General features: G+C 38.9%; 1 protein-coding gene and 2 non-coding genes across 3 annotated transcripts; 2 read left to right on the top strand and 1 right to left on the bottom strand.

The window, feature by feature from the left end:
- Positions 1–4,971: 4,971 nt before the first annotated feature.
- On the top strand, positions 4,972–5,044 carry trnak-uuu (transfer RNA lysine (anticodon UUU)). The gene has a single exon. It is a non-coding gene; the product is annotated as a tRNA-Lys (tRNA).
- Positions 5,045–6,322: 1,278 nt separating this feature from the next.
- On the bottom strand, positions 6,323–6,395 carry trnak-uuu (transfer RNA lysine (anticodon UUU)). The gene has a single exon. It is a non-coding gene; the product is annotated as a tRNA-Lys (tRNA).
- Positions 6,396–7,376: 981 nt separating this feature from the next.
- On the top strand, positions 7,377–12,877 carry gtf2b (general transcription factor IIB). The gene is made up of 7 exons (XM_053646775.1): positions 7,377–7,609; positions 9,650–9,756; positions 10,413–10,546; positions 10,673–10,819; positions 11,337–11,466; positions 11,969–12,250; positions 12,400–12,877. The coding sequence occupies exons 1-7, from the start codon at positions 7,593–7,595 to the stop codon at positions 12,531–12,533; spliced, it is 951 nt and encodes a 316-aa protein (XP_053502750.1). The 5' UTR covers positions 7,377–7,592; the 3' UTR covers positions 12,534–12,877.
- Positions 12,878–13,568: the final 691 nt, after the last annotated feature.

Genomic DNA, 13,568 nt, shown 5'->3' on the forward strand with positions numbered 1-13,568 from the left:
CAACATCCGTAGGAAGTGGAGGCACTGCTGGGCCTTCTTGGCTAGGCAAGTGGTGTTGACTGTCCAGGAGAGGTCCTTCATCATGTGTACACCAAGATACTTGGAATTTTTGACTCTCTCAACAGATGATCCCTTCATGTGTAGGGGTGAGTGATGTGCCTCCTGAAGTCATTTGTTTATTCCTCCTGAGCTTTGTTTTATAATGTTCATCAAAATTTGGCATTAGACATGTTAACCAGTGCTTCTGATGCGCATCTCTGGCAAAAGTTTCCCAATTGGTGTAGACTTTACATAACATGCACCATAGTTCCGTAGTGGCCACTGCATGCTACAGCGCTGCCATCTTGGACAATCAAGATGCAGAGCTGAATTAACATTATACAGGACTGAATTAACATTATACAGACTGAATTAACACGTACAATACAGAGCTGAATTAACATTATACAGGGCTGAATTAACACATACAGTACATAGCTGAATTAACATTATACAGGGCTGAATTAACATTATACAGAGCTGAATTAACACATACAGCACAGAGCTGAATTAACATTATACAGAGCTGAATTAACATTATACAGGGCTGAATTAACAATATATAGAGTTGAATAAACAATATACAGGTGTGAGCACAGGTGGGCTCACCTGCTGGGAATTTCTGCCTGATGCACCACCGATGGTGCCACTGTGCTGGCTGTAGGTTCATTAGCCGGGAGCCACTCTTCACTAATGTTTTGCTCCTTTAATCCCAGAACATCTCGAGATGGTGGAGCAAGAAGTCTCCCTACCGCCCCCATCTTGCTGTCCCCAAGCCTTGTCCTTTCTTTGATCCAGAGCCAGAAGTTCCCTTGTTCTGCCTCCTCTTCCAGGTCTTTGAGAGCCTTCCTTAGCTTGGTGCCGGTGACCCCGGTGACTTCAGGAACCTTCAAGAACACCCTCCATCTTGCTTGTGAACACACATATGACAGCTATGTGTACTTTTTCTTTTTTCTCTCGAAGGCAATCTCCAGTCTCTCTTCCCATGACCAGAGCACAATATCTGGCTGCAATGAGGTTATGCTGATCTCTATGTGGGAACTTCAGCTGGCTCTTGAGGTCAGTTCTAATGTTCTAAAGCTTATCGTCAGGATCTCGGCTAGCTTACGCAGGATCTGGTGATGGCGCCATCAATACTGGCCCTGAGTCAATGCTGCCTTACAGCCAGAAAGAATACACTGCAAGCTCAGATTCTGTGAGTCGCAGAGTTGCCAAATCTCCTCTGAGCCATACCAGAAGTGCAAGTCCCGGGGACTAGGAAGAATATCATATGTGGCCCTAATAAGGAAGTTCAGCCTCTCCTGGGGCATCCTCTACATATCTGCCAATGTAACGGTTCTATTAATCCCAGCCACTTGGGCCTTGGTGTTTTGGACAGTCAGGTCAGGCGAGTCTCTCAGCTTGTACATGCACCTCACTTTCTCCTGTTTGTAGCCCAAGCTAATGGATTACAGTTGAAGCTTCAGGGTATTACTACCAAACACTGCCATGTTGGAAAGACATCAAGGAAGGCCCAGCCATTTACAGATATAATTGTTGGCATTTGAATTCATCATCTGAACTGTTGTTGACGTGATGTCACGCAACTTCAGGGGCCACATCAGCCGTTGGTATGAGGTGAACTGGTAGCAACAGACCTTGAATTTCCCTGGTACGGAGGTTTGGTCAATCCTACTCAGGCTGTCCGCAAGCTGAGATGTAACAGAAGCAGCCCTGTGCGCAGATCAACCGTGTAAAGCCTTCCAAGGCTTCATCCAAGTAGCTCCGTAAGGCCGGGAGTCACTGAACAGACTGGAATCTAACACCTTAGACCATCTGTCCTCCACCAATTAGGATGATCTCAAATGCTGCTGTGAAAAGGATGGGAGAGATGGAACAACCCATTGCTATCCCTTTCTCCAGCTGGTGCCAACCAGTTGAGATCTCCTGTGTTGTGTGTAAAACATAAGGGTTATTGAGATCCTTTGCTACTAAGCTCTGAATGCATGAATGCAACATACGTGTTAAAAAAGGAGAATCGGTGCTGAATCAGCACTGTAGGTGTTGTTAAACATTGTGTTTCAGTAGTTTTACACTATAAGAGTTAGTGACTATCTTTGTTAATTATGTGCTGTAAGTGTTTATGTTTTTAAAAGGTAATAAACAATAAATGTGTTTATTCAACAATAAAATTGTTCATTCAGTAATGTAAGAGTTAATTCTACACTGCAGATGTTAAGGGTTTATTAAGCCGTATCAGTGTTAATTGTATGTGTTGCAGTCACTGCCTTCACACTGTCCAGTTCCAACCCCACCACAGAGCTGGCCCTCCTCACCAGCTTACCCAGTTTATCGGCACCACAAGTCCCAATGCCACCTCCCCAGCACACCACAGCAAAAAAAGATAATGCTGGCCACTACAGACTGGTAAAACCTCCGTAGAAGCCTAGTGCACACAATAAAGGACCTGAGCCTCCTCTAAAAGAAATTCCTCCTCTGTCCTTTCCTATAGAGGGCCTCAGCATTGTCTGACCAGTCCAGTTTGTTGTTGAGTTGCACCCCTATGAACTTATACATGTCCACTATCCTCATTCCTTCCCCCCCTTATGGTGAAATGGGTGGGGGGTCTCTTGCTGTGCCGGAAATCCACCACCAGCTCCTTAGTTTTCCCGATATTGGGCTGAAGGTGGTTGTTGCACCATCTTATGAAGCTTTCAGTAAGATCTCTGTACTCCTCCTCGTCCTTATCATCTGTTATACAGCCGACAATGGAGGAGTCATCTGAGAACTTCTGTAGGTGGCACGTTCCCAAATCGAAAGAAGAAGACAGAGGGTGAACAAGAATGGTGACAGTACAGTTCCCTGGGGTGCACCAACGTTGCCCATCACCACGTCTGAGAAGTAGGCTTGCAGCCTGATATACTGCGGCCTGTTGGTGAGGTAGTCAGTAATCCTGGCCACGAGGTCCTGGTCCACCTGCATCACAGAGAGCTTCTCAGCCATCCGGTGTGGATGGACCATGTTAACAGCAATTGAGAAGTCCAAGAACACGATCCTCACAGTGCTGTGCATTGATGTAGGTGTTATGTGCTGCGCATATTAGTTTACCACATAAGAGTTGGAGACTGTAAGTGTTAATTGCACACTAATGGTGTTTATTCAGCACAGTAAGTGTCAGTGCAGTTCTTCTGCTGCTAATTCAACACTGTAATTCAAAAACTAAGGTGTTAGTCAGCACAATACGTGTAAATTCAGTTCTATATGTCTTTATTTATAACAGTTCTTGCTAGTAGGCTTTATTTCAGCACTGTAGGTGTTTGTTGTCAATGCTGTTCATTTGACACTAAGTGTTGATTCAGCACTGCAGGTGTTAATTCAGCCCTGTTTGGTGTTTTTTTTTTTTTGCCAGCAGTGATTTGCTGATTTGACAATATATGTGTTAATTCAGTACTATACGTGTTTATCTAACTTTGTAAGCTGAAGTAAACTACAAAGATTCTACCATGTAGCAACACAGGTGTTCATTTAGAAATATAAGTGTTAATTGTGCAATAATCCAACGCTGTACAATTTAATAGAACCCAGCTGGCGTATATCTAACACTGTGAATGTTTAATCCGTACTGTACGAGTTTTTAACCTCACAGCTTTCAGTCAATCATTGCTCACGTCTGACAGATGCCATGTTAAGGCCAGAACACACGGACTGCAATTTAGTTTAGTTTTAACTGATTAAGAATATTTTAAGATTTATTTTGAATAAGAGCACTGTAGGAACTGTTCTGTTCCTGTAAAATGGAGATAATAAATAAAAGTGAGACACAGACTGAGAGTGAGTAAGGCTGAGAGTGAGACTGAGAGTGAGACAGTGACCTCATGACCTTTAAAGCTGCTGTACAGTAACTTGAGACAGCAGGACATGTTTAATATGGAACTAAAGGGACAGAAGGTAGAACAACCTGTTGCATTAATACATGCATCGTATTTTCCCTGCGTCTCAGTGGAAGGCCGTTGCGATGGTGCAGAAGGTGTCAAGGTAACAGACATGTCTTCTGGCACGTCTCCCGAGGGGCTTCTGGGGTTTCCAACACCGTCATGGCACTCTCTGTTTATTTCACACATCTGCAAACCAAGCACTTTCTGTTTTCTCTACAGAGCTGGGGCTTTAAGGGTATAAATATATGATGCAGGTCAAGTTTCAACTGGCAGACCCAGCAAAATATTTCACAGTTTCGAACCAAAAACTCAAAAACAAATGTGTAGCAAAGCTGATTAATGTATGAAAAAAATTGCCCATAGTTTAATAATAATTATTTATTTTTTTCAACCAAACCGTAACCCTTTCTGTAACAAATCCTCTACTGCAGCCAATCAGGTGCATTTATGTACAAATCATTTAACTGAAAGCAGCTCGTCGAGCCACAGAGTGTTAGAGAGGTTAGAAAAGGAAGCTTTTACAAAAGCAGAATGATTAAAGACAAATAAACAGAGATGTATACATTTAAGTTATGCGTCTTACTAAATTACTAATTTGCTTATATATTGAGAAATATATTCAAAAATATATCACAGGTATATAACGGTATATAACAACTGCAGAAGAGGGTGGGATCAGTCAAACCTTTTTGTGGGAGTGGTTATTTCAGAGTCCATTGTGCTGTTTAAAAGTGGTAACATAAAGTGTCACTACGAAACAAAACATTTCTACTTTAAATTGTATTTTTCACAGCCATGAAATAATAAATGATGGATCTTTGTAAGCCTAAAAAACATTATGTTTCTGGTCCTTTACAAATTTTAGTTGAATTTCCATCGTGTAAAGAGAAAAAAAGAAAAATAAAGAAAATAAAACTACTACATGTAAATAAAAGGCATAAAGAAAAAAAATCCAGGCAGGTGTTAGTGATAGACACGTGATCTTGCAACATGCAACATGCATGATTCTTACGTACGAGCCCGGATAGCTCAGTCGGTAGAGCATCAGACTTTTAATCTGAGGGTCCAGGGTTCAAGTCCCTGTTCGGGCGGAAAATGCCATTTTCACCATAACAATAAAAGATTAATCTTTCTCTCTATCTCATGTGACACCAGGAACATGTTTCGGTCTGATCCAGATTTCAGTTACTGCTCAACAATGTGCTTTAGTCTTTGCTAAAATTTCCAAAACACGATTTCAGACAGACCATTCCATCCTTCCTGTTCTTTACACACTTCCAGTTTATTCACACAACCGTGTTCTTTATTAATCAACTTTACACATAAGGAAATTAAATCTATTCATACATAACAGTACTCTCAGGATCTGTTCACGTTTAAAATAATAAAATCAACAACGTACAGTAGTTTAGAAGGAATTTTAGCTGCTCAGAAAGAAATAAAATTTCTCCGTTACAATTGTAGACGTGTCCTTTAAAACAATTCCTTATTGTTACCGGTGAATCAGTACATTTTACACAGCAGTTATTCCAAATCATCATTTCATCAAATCTGTCAGAGGGGCAAAAAAAAAAACCATGAACATAAACAGCAGGAGCATCTAGAGGGCACTTCATCTCATTCTCTTGCTTGTCACATAGTCTCCAGACTCCCCGTTTAGCCATGTGCTTTGAGAAAACATGATGAAGTGCGTTCTAAGGTTCATCAACAATTCACTGCTACAATAAAGAATAATCCCTTAACGATTCTAGATTTTTTTTTTACACGAAACCTTTAAAGTTTCTGCCAGGGGGACAACCAGAGAAGGATTCTAGAAATACATTCGAAAAATATTCATATAAACCATACAAAATGTGATAGACATGACTTTTAATCTGAGGGTCCAGGGTTCAAGTCCCTGTTTGGGCGGATGTTACACATTTTAATAAACTGTGCTGAAGCTTCTTTATGTCTCGGTACTGAAACACTGAAATGATAAGGAATCGTTTTAAGAGACAACAATTTTAATGGAAAGATTATAATATATCTTTCTGAGCATTTAAAATTAATTTCCAAAAATGAACAGAATTTCCTGTTAGTAAATATTTACCAAAAACTAATACACATTCTCTGTAAGTAAGAACCTGGATAAGAAAAAAAAAAATAGCCAACTGATTTTATCCAGTTTCTTATCAAACTTTTTCTTAGCAAGAACCACCCTTTAACATTCTATTGAACATTTTTTTTCTGGTAAAATTATGATATAAATATTTCTTATAGAGACAGATTAAACTCTTATTTCCGGTGTTATGGTCGAGGAGAACAGCTGTAGTGTTTCATTACTGAGAAGTGAAAAAGTTTCAGCACGGTGTGCTAAAAACTCTCATTTCCGCCCGAACAGGGACTTGAACCCCGGACCCTCAGATTAAAAGTCTGATGCTCTACCGACTGAGCTATCCGGGCTCGTACACGACAAAGGACGGGGATTGCACGCGTGTACGACGTTGGTCACGTGTTCCTCTATTTCATAATCCTATCCTAGTACTATATTGCATAATCCAGATTATTTTGTATATTGATTTCTTCTGTTTAGATAATTTTGCACTAGAGAATGTTTGTGTGTTTATGTGTCAGGAAAAATTTGTGAAGTGAGAAAAATAAACTTAATATAAACTATACGAAGTGTGATAGACACGTGACATATTGGAAATAAACACTGAAGTGTGGAAATAACACGACATGTTTTCTCTTTTAAAGTTGTACAAATTCTACAGTTATCATTTTAAAACAGGCCTGGAGTCGTATTAAAATGATACAAGCAAGAAAATGTTTATGTTTTTTGCCCCTCAGACAGCTTTGATGAAATGATGATCATTTGGAATAACTGCTGTGTAAAATGTACTGATTCACCGGTAACAATAAGGAATCGTTTTAAAGGACACGTCTACAATTGTAACTGAGAAATTTTATTTCTTTCTGAGCAGCTAAAATTCCTTCTAAACTACTGTGCGTCGTCGCTTGTATTTTCTTTTAAAGTGAACAGATCCTGAGAGTACTGTTATGTATTTAATTACCTTATGTGTAAAGTTGATTAATAAAGAACACTGTTGTGTGAATAAACTGGAAGTGTGTAAAGAACAGGAAGGGTGGATTGGTTTGTGTTTTGGAAATTTTAGCAAAGATTAAAACACATTATTCAGCATTAACTGAAATCTGGATAAGATCAAAACATGTACCTGATGTCACATAAGATAGAGAGAAAGATTAATATCTTATTGTTGGTGTTATGGTCGAGGTGAAAAACGGTCACTTCTGCCCGAACAGGGACTTGAACCCTAGACCCTCAGATTAAAAATCTGATGCTCTACCGATTCGGGATTGACACGTGACCATGCGTGTGTCAATCCCGAATTCAGTCATACGTCATATTGTTCTATCACACGAAATAGTGTTGGAACCGAAAAAGGAAACGAAAGTCAAACAAACGAGGGCAGTTTTAAAATCTTTAGGAAACGAAAACTAAAAAGTGTTTAAAAAAAGGAAAGAAAACAACATTTTTGGTCCTTCTGGCTTTCCGGAAGCGAGTCACGTGGTCTAGAAAAGCTATAAATAGAGGTGCAGCACGAATCGTCTCTGCTCAGCGCATATGAGAGTGACAGTATGGCGTCGACCAGCCGGTGAGTACACGAGTTCTACATTCTTGTATGCCAGGCGTCTTACTAATAGTTTGCTTTTTTGTTATATCTGACAGTATTAGTAAAAATACGGAGATTTACCCCGTCTTTATGGCGATTACACGATTCAGTGTCGCTTCTTTCTTTTTGAAATGAAGGATGTAGGATGTCGTGGCGAACAACAGGACAGTCGCTGTGTCCCAAATGGCTTCCCCGGGCGCTACTCTAGTGCACTATGTTTTGTGTGTTGTAGCGGCTCGTGTTGCCTATCTAGTGCGCTTGTGGGTAACAGCGGAGCCGTTGGGGACCCAGCCATGTTCGAACGACAGTTTTAATATATATATGTATATATAAAGAAAATAGAATAGTAGTAGAATTAATTCAGAGGCAACTAAACTGCGACTAAAAATTATTTAAAAAACCGATAAAACTTATGTAGCCAGCTAGCTAACAAACTTGGGAATATTACACAAGGACGTATTTTTTTTAAAAAAAGAAAAAACCTAAGCGGCTAGCTAAACAAACATGCACGTGCACGTTAATAGTTAAGTATATGATGTATTTATATACAGGTACTTGTCAGGAAATTATCCGACAAGTTATTGAGAACTGATATGCGACTAAACCCGCTTGTTGCTATATACATGTTTTTGTTTTTGCTAGCTTGCTAACGTTGCTAATAAGAAACGGCTAAACCGGCTAATTTCACCAACTCAAACTTCACATTAAATAAACTCGATTAAAAAATATTTGTATTTTAAGACGAAAATATGAACATTTTAACAACATGATTATAAATCGACTGTAGTTTAGTTTGTGTTGTTTTTCTTTACCCCTGTTATATTTATTTATTTATTTGTTTGTTTGGCGTTACGTGATTACATTTTTCATGCGCAGCTGCTGTGGCCGAATCCCAAAATGTCCGCTCGCGCCCTAAATAGTGCACTATAATCCAATAACAGCGTATAGATACTTAAGTGCACTACGTGATGCAAAATCAGGGGTTTTTGGAACACAGCCACCGTCAGTGTTTGGCAATAGAGAAGTATGATAGACTGAAAGGCGGAAACTGTGCAGCAGATTTTATTTGAATAAACTTCAATAAATCCTATAAAACAACAATGACTAAATATAAGCAGACATGTTTATGAATGTTTTTGTCAGATTTAGAGCGCTTTATTATCTGGTTCTTTTTACGGAAGGGGAAATTGGCCTAAGTGGAAATAAAAACATTAAAAAAACAAGTAATAATGATGAATAAAAGTAAAAAAATATATTCATCTTTAAAAGAGAATTGTTTTCTGCTAAGAAGAAAAAAAAACACACTAAAATAAATAAATAGAAATAATAAGTGTTGTGTCCTGTTAAGCAAAGAATAAAAATATGAAATGTGTAAATAAACAAAAAATCCCCCAAATATTTAAACTATTATTTTAATAATAGTTAAAAATAGGTAGTGTCAGTTTTTTAATTTTTAATTTTTAAAAAATTTTAATTTATTTTTAATCTCCAGCAGTGCACTGTAGTGGGATACTGAATATTACAATATATGGAAAATTATTTTATCTTTAATGTATATAAAAAAATAATAAAAGGGAAGTTGTCATTTTTAAAAAATGCAGTAAATTAATTTTCACAAAAATGTGATGATAATTTATATTAAATAGGACTCGTTACACAACAGACATGACCGTATATCAGCCCTAATGATTTTCACATGATGTCTGCGCAGCATTTGATCATATATATATATATACGTATTTCAAGAAAGAAAGAAAGAAAATGTGCTAAAATGACAGTTGTGACATCTGTTAAGATTCCAACACAAATGTCCTCTGATGAGGTGAAAGTGTGAACAGGGTGTAAAGGAGAAATACAAATCCTGTAAATCAGATGCAAATACAATATGAATACGATATGGATGTCCAAGGTCATGTGACCTCTACTGACTGTATTGTGGACCGAAATGCCTTGTGTTAAATATTGCGGCGTGTCGTATAAGTAAACGAATAACAGCATCGTGTTTCTTCCTCTTTAACGCAGTGGAGATGCTCTTCCCAAGGTTCAGTGCCCTAATCACCCAGATGCCATGCTGGTGGAGGATTACCGAGCTGGCGACATGATCTGCCCAGAGTGTGGCCTCGTTGTCGGTACGTACTCTGATATCTCGTAAACTTATCAGTGCCTCGTTCCTAATCATCTGCTGTATAGTGTGCGACGATAAATTAACAGCCGCTAGACCATAAGGCTGATTTCTACTTGCTGTTAAAGGTGCGATGAGCAATTTAGGAAAATTCCTTACTTGTACAAATCACCTGGAAAATCTGTAGAACGTAGTCAAAAGTCGCTGAGAAAACCCTTTCGGGAAGCTGATCTCTGGTCTGGAATGATTGTACGTGTTTGGATACGCTTCCTGTCAGCCATTTTATAGACACTATCCAGGCCACTTCAGATCCTGGGGGCGGAGCTTCATGAACATTGGCAGGAATCATCCAAATGTCAAACCTACTTAACCTTTAGAGACCTAATCTTGGGGTGTGTGTGTGTGTGCGTGTGTATATATATATATATATATATATATATATATATATATATATATATATATATATATATATATATATATATATATATAATGCATCTTTAATTAGGTGTATTCAAGATGGCCACCACATGCATCATGCAGTCGTTTGGCTTGTCGCAAGACAACTGATGACGCATTAAACGTGTTTAAAACAATAATAAACAGTTTCTGTGTGTGCTGGAAATGTGTAGTTTAGTGTTTTGAAGAGCTCCTCATCCCCTCCAGGTGACCGTGTGATCGACGTTGGATCAGAGTGGAGGACATTCACGAATGAAAAAGCTACCAAAGACCCATCACGTGTCGGCGACGCCCAGAACCCACTCCTCAATGGAGGAGACCTCACTACGATGATCGGAAAGGTACGAACGCCCGAGAAGACGTCCATCTACTACATAGCGGTTATTCACACTTCGTTTACAAACACTCGGCTTAAAACGCCATCGTACGGAAATCTTTTTTAAAAAAAATTGTTCGTGTATGTCTAGGGAACGGGTTCTGCGAGTTTCGATGAGTTCGGCAACTCCAAGTACCAGAACCGGAGGACGATGAGCAGCTCGGACAGAGCCATGCTGAACGCCTTTAAAGAGATCACCACCATGGCAGACAGGATAAACCTGCCCCGGAACATCGTCGTGAGTTGCCGTCTAGAGGGTTAGAATTACCCCAGGGAATGCCGTTGTCTTTCTGTGCACGTTTTTCAGTTATTGTGAGATCATCTTGTGAATTGGAAGTTGCTTTAGAAATATTTAGAAAATGTTAATCAGAGTCTTTTTAATTGCTGTATTTATGGCAATAATAATACTACTAATAATAATAACACGAAGCTTTACAGAGCACTTTTCATACACATGGTAGGTCGAAGTGCTGTAGAAAAAATGAAATGATAAAAAGTACACAGAATAAAACGAAGAAAGAGTTAAATAAATAAAAACAAGTTACAAATTTTTTCAGTGGAAAACAATGAAATTTTACATTTAAGATTTATTAGTTTATTTAATATTAAATTTATTTTCATTTTAAACCCTTAAAATTAAATATTTTATTAATTAAATATTTGTTTATAAATTTTTTGTCATTTATTTTTTTTTAAACAAAGAAATAAAATCGAGGGTATTCATCTTTTTTTTTTTTTGTGTGTGTGTGGACCAGGATCGTACGAATAACCTGTTTAAGCAGGTGTATGAACAGAAGAGTCTGAAGGGCAGGAGTAATGATGCCATCGCTTCGGCATGCCTCTACATCGCGTGCAGACAGGAGGGAGTTCCCCGAACGTTTAAAGGTAAGAAACTGCCCTGTCTCTGTGGGAAATACTTTCATTTAAAAAAAAACAAAAAAAAACAATTCATCGTTAAAGTGATTTAGTATAGTTTTAGACATAAGAATACGCATCTTTAATCAGAATTAAAGTATGTGAACAAACCACAAGTAAGATCTGCCTGTGGCTCGAGATTATTAACTCAAGGACTCACAGTAGCAACGGACCGAGCGAGCGAGGGAATAAAACGCACAATGATGAGTGCGTTAACCGTGTTTATATTAAATAAGATTCGTTGCCTTGGCAACAAATCTGACGACAGACTCTAATCTTTGTAGATGGATCACAGTTGTGGTCTGTTCGTATTATATCTTTACGTCTTGAGAATTGAATGGAATCAGTATTTGTCTTGTGGATAGATGTGTGCTAAGTAGCAAAATGGTAAAACTATATACATCACTATAAATAAACTTCTGACTATATTTTATATCATGGTCAACGTCTGCTGTAATTCCTCCTTGTCCAGAGATCTGCGCCGTGTCCCGGATTTCCAAGAAGGAGATCGGCCGCTGCTTTAAGCTCATCCTGAAGGCTCTGGAGACGAGCGTGGACCTAATCACCACCGGAGACTTCATGTCCCGCTTCTGCTCCAACCTGGGCCTGCCGAAGCACGTGCAGATGGCAGCTACCTTCATCGCCAGGAAGGCCGTGGAGCTCGACCTGGTCCCGGGACGCAGCCCGATCAGCGTGGCCGCTGCCGCCATCTACATGGCCTCTCAGGCCTCGGCTGAGAAGAAGACGCAGAAAGGTGAGACTCTTGTCGATTTGACAGGTCCTAGGATGCAGGTTCTCCTGGTGTAGATGCTGGTTTCTTTGCTCTAAGAGCCCATTGACTATTTGCATTATGCTATATGTGAAAGCTGTTTGAGGAAGATTGATTATTTTCCCCCTGTACAGAAATCGGAGATATAGCCGGAGTAGCCGATGTCACCATCCGCCAGTCGTACCGTCTCATCTACCCACGTGCTGCTGATCTCTTCCCTCCAGACTTCAAGTTCGACACACCAGTGGATAAACTGCCGCAGCTGTGAAACACACACACACTCTGTTCTTTCTATTCTGGTTTTCTTTTGTATTTGATTGAGAAGGTTTTGCTCTTCACCCCGATGTGACGATTTCTGAGATTTAACCCACAGCGCATACAGGAGACACATTCCACGGTTTAACGCTAACCGAGCTCAGACCCTACTGAACCACATTTCGTTTGTGTGTATATATTTCTGTACATAAATCACATGAGAATTTAATTGGACGCAACTAAGCCGGTTTCATACTGTAAACATTTTCTTTTGTAGGAAACGAGCGAGTTATTTTGTTTAGTGTGTTTGCATTGTATTTAGTAATTTAAAACAATAAATGCTTTTCAGAAAAGCAAGGCAAGTGTCTGGTGAATTATTATTATTATTATTATTATAATAAAATGCATGGCAGAGTTCTTGGATATACATCCAAGACCCATTCCACAGTATATGTATCATTTGTACCCTTTGTTTACACTTTAAAAAAAAAATTAAAGAAACATCTATGTCCACCTGAAGGCCATTTCTGAGAACTTCTCCATGCACAGGAACAGTGCTTTCTTAGAAAAATCTTCATTTACATGGATGCTTTTGAAAACGGTTTGTTCACAAGAAATATAGATTGAACGCCTGCTGGCCCAGTAGGTGGCGATAGTGTTCAGTAAAAGGTTACATCAAAGGTTTGACAATGTTAAGATCTACTGTACAGAAGGTGGTTCTACACGAGAAATGATTATGTGGACTGGAGGCTAAAACATGATTTTTTTTGAGGGGGGGGGGTTGATTTAAAAAAAATTCCATATACATGTGGACCATGGAAATAAATGGTCTACAAAGTGGCACTACAATCTCCTGGAGATCTTTAACACAGTCTGTTTTCATGTCATTACATTGTAATTTGTACTCAAATTAATTCAAACGATTAATACGTAATTTGTATTGAGTGTTCAAAAAGTTTCAGGAAAGTACAAGTTTATTAGGTTAACTCACCTTGGAGCTATGTTTATTGACAATCTGTTGATCTGTACAATATGTTGATGGGACACC

Source organism: Ictalurus furcatus, chromosome 17 (assembly GCF_023375685.1).
Source record: "Ictalurus furcatus strain D&B chromosome 17, Billie_1.0, whole genome shotgun sequence".
Taxonomy (NCBI): Eukaryota; Metazoa; Chordata; class Actinopteri; order Siluriformes; family Ictaluridae; genus Ictalurus; species Ictalurus furcatus.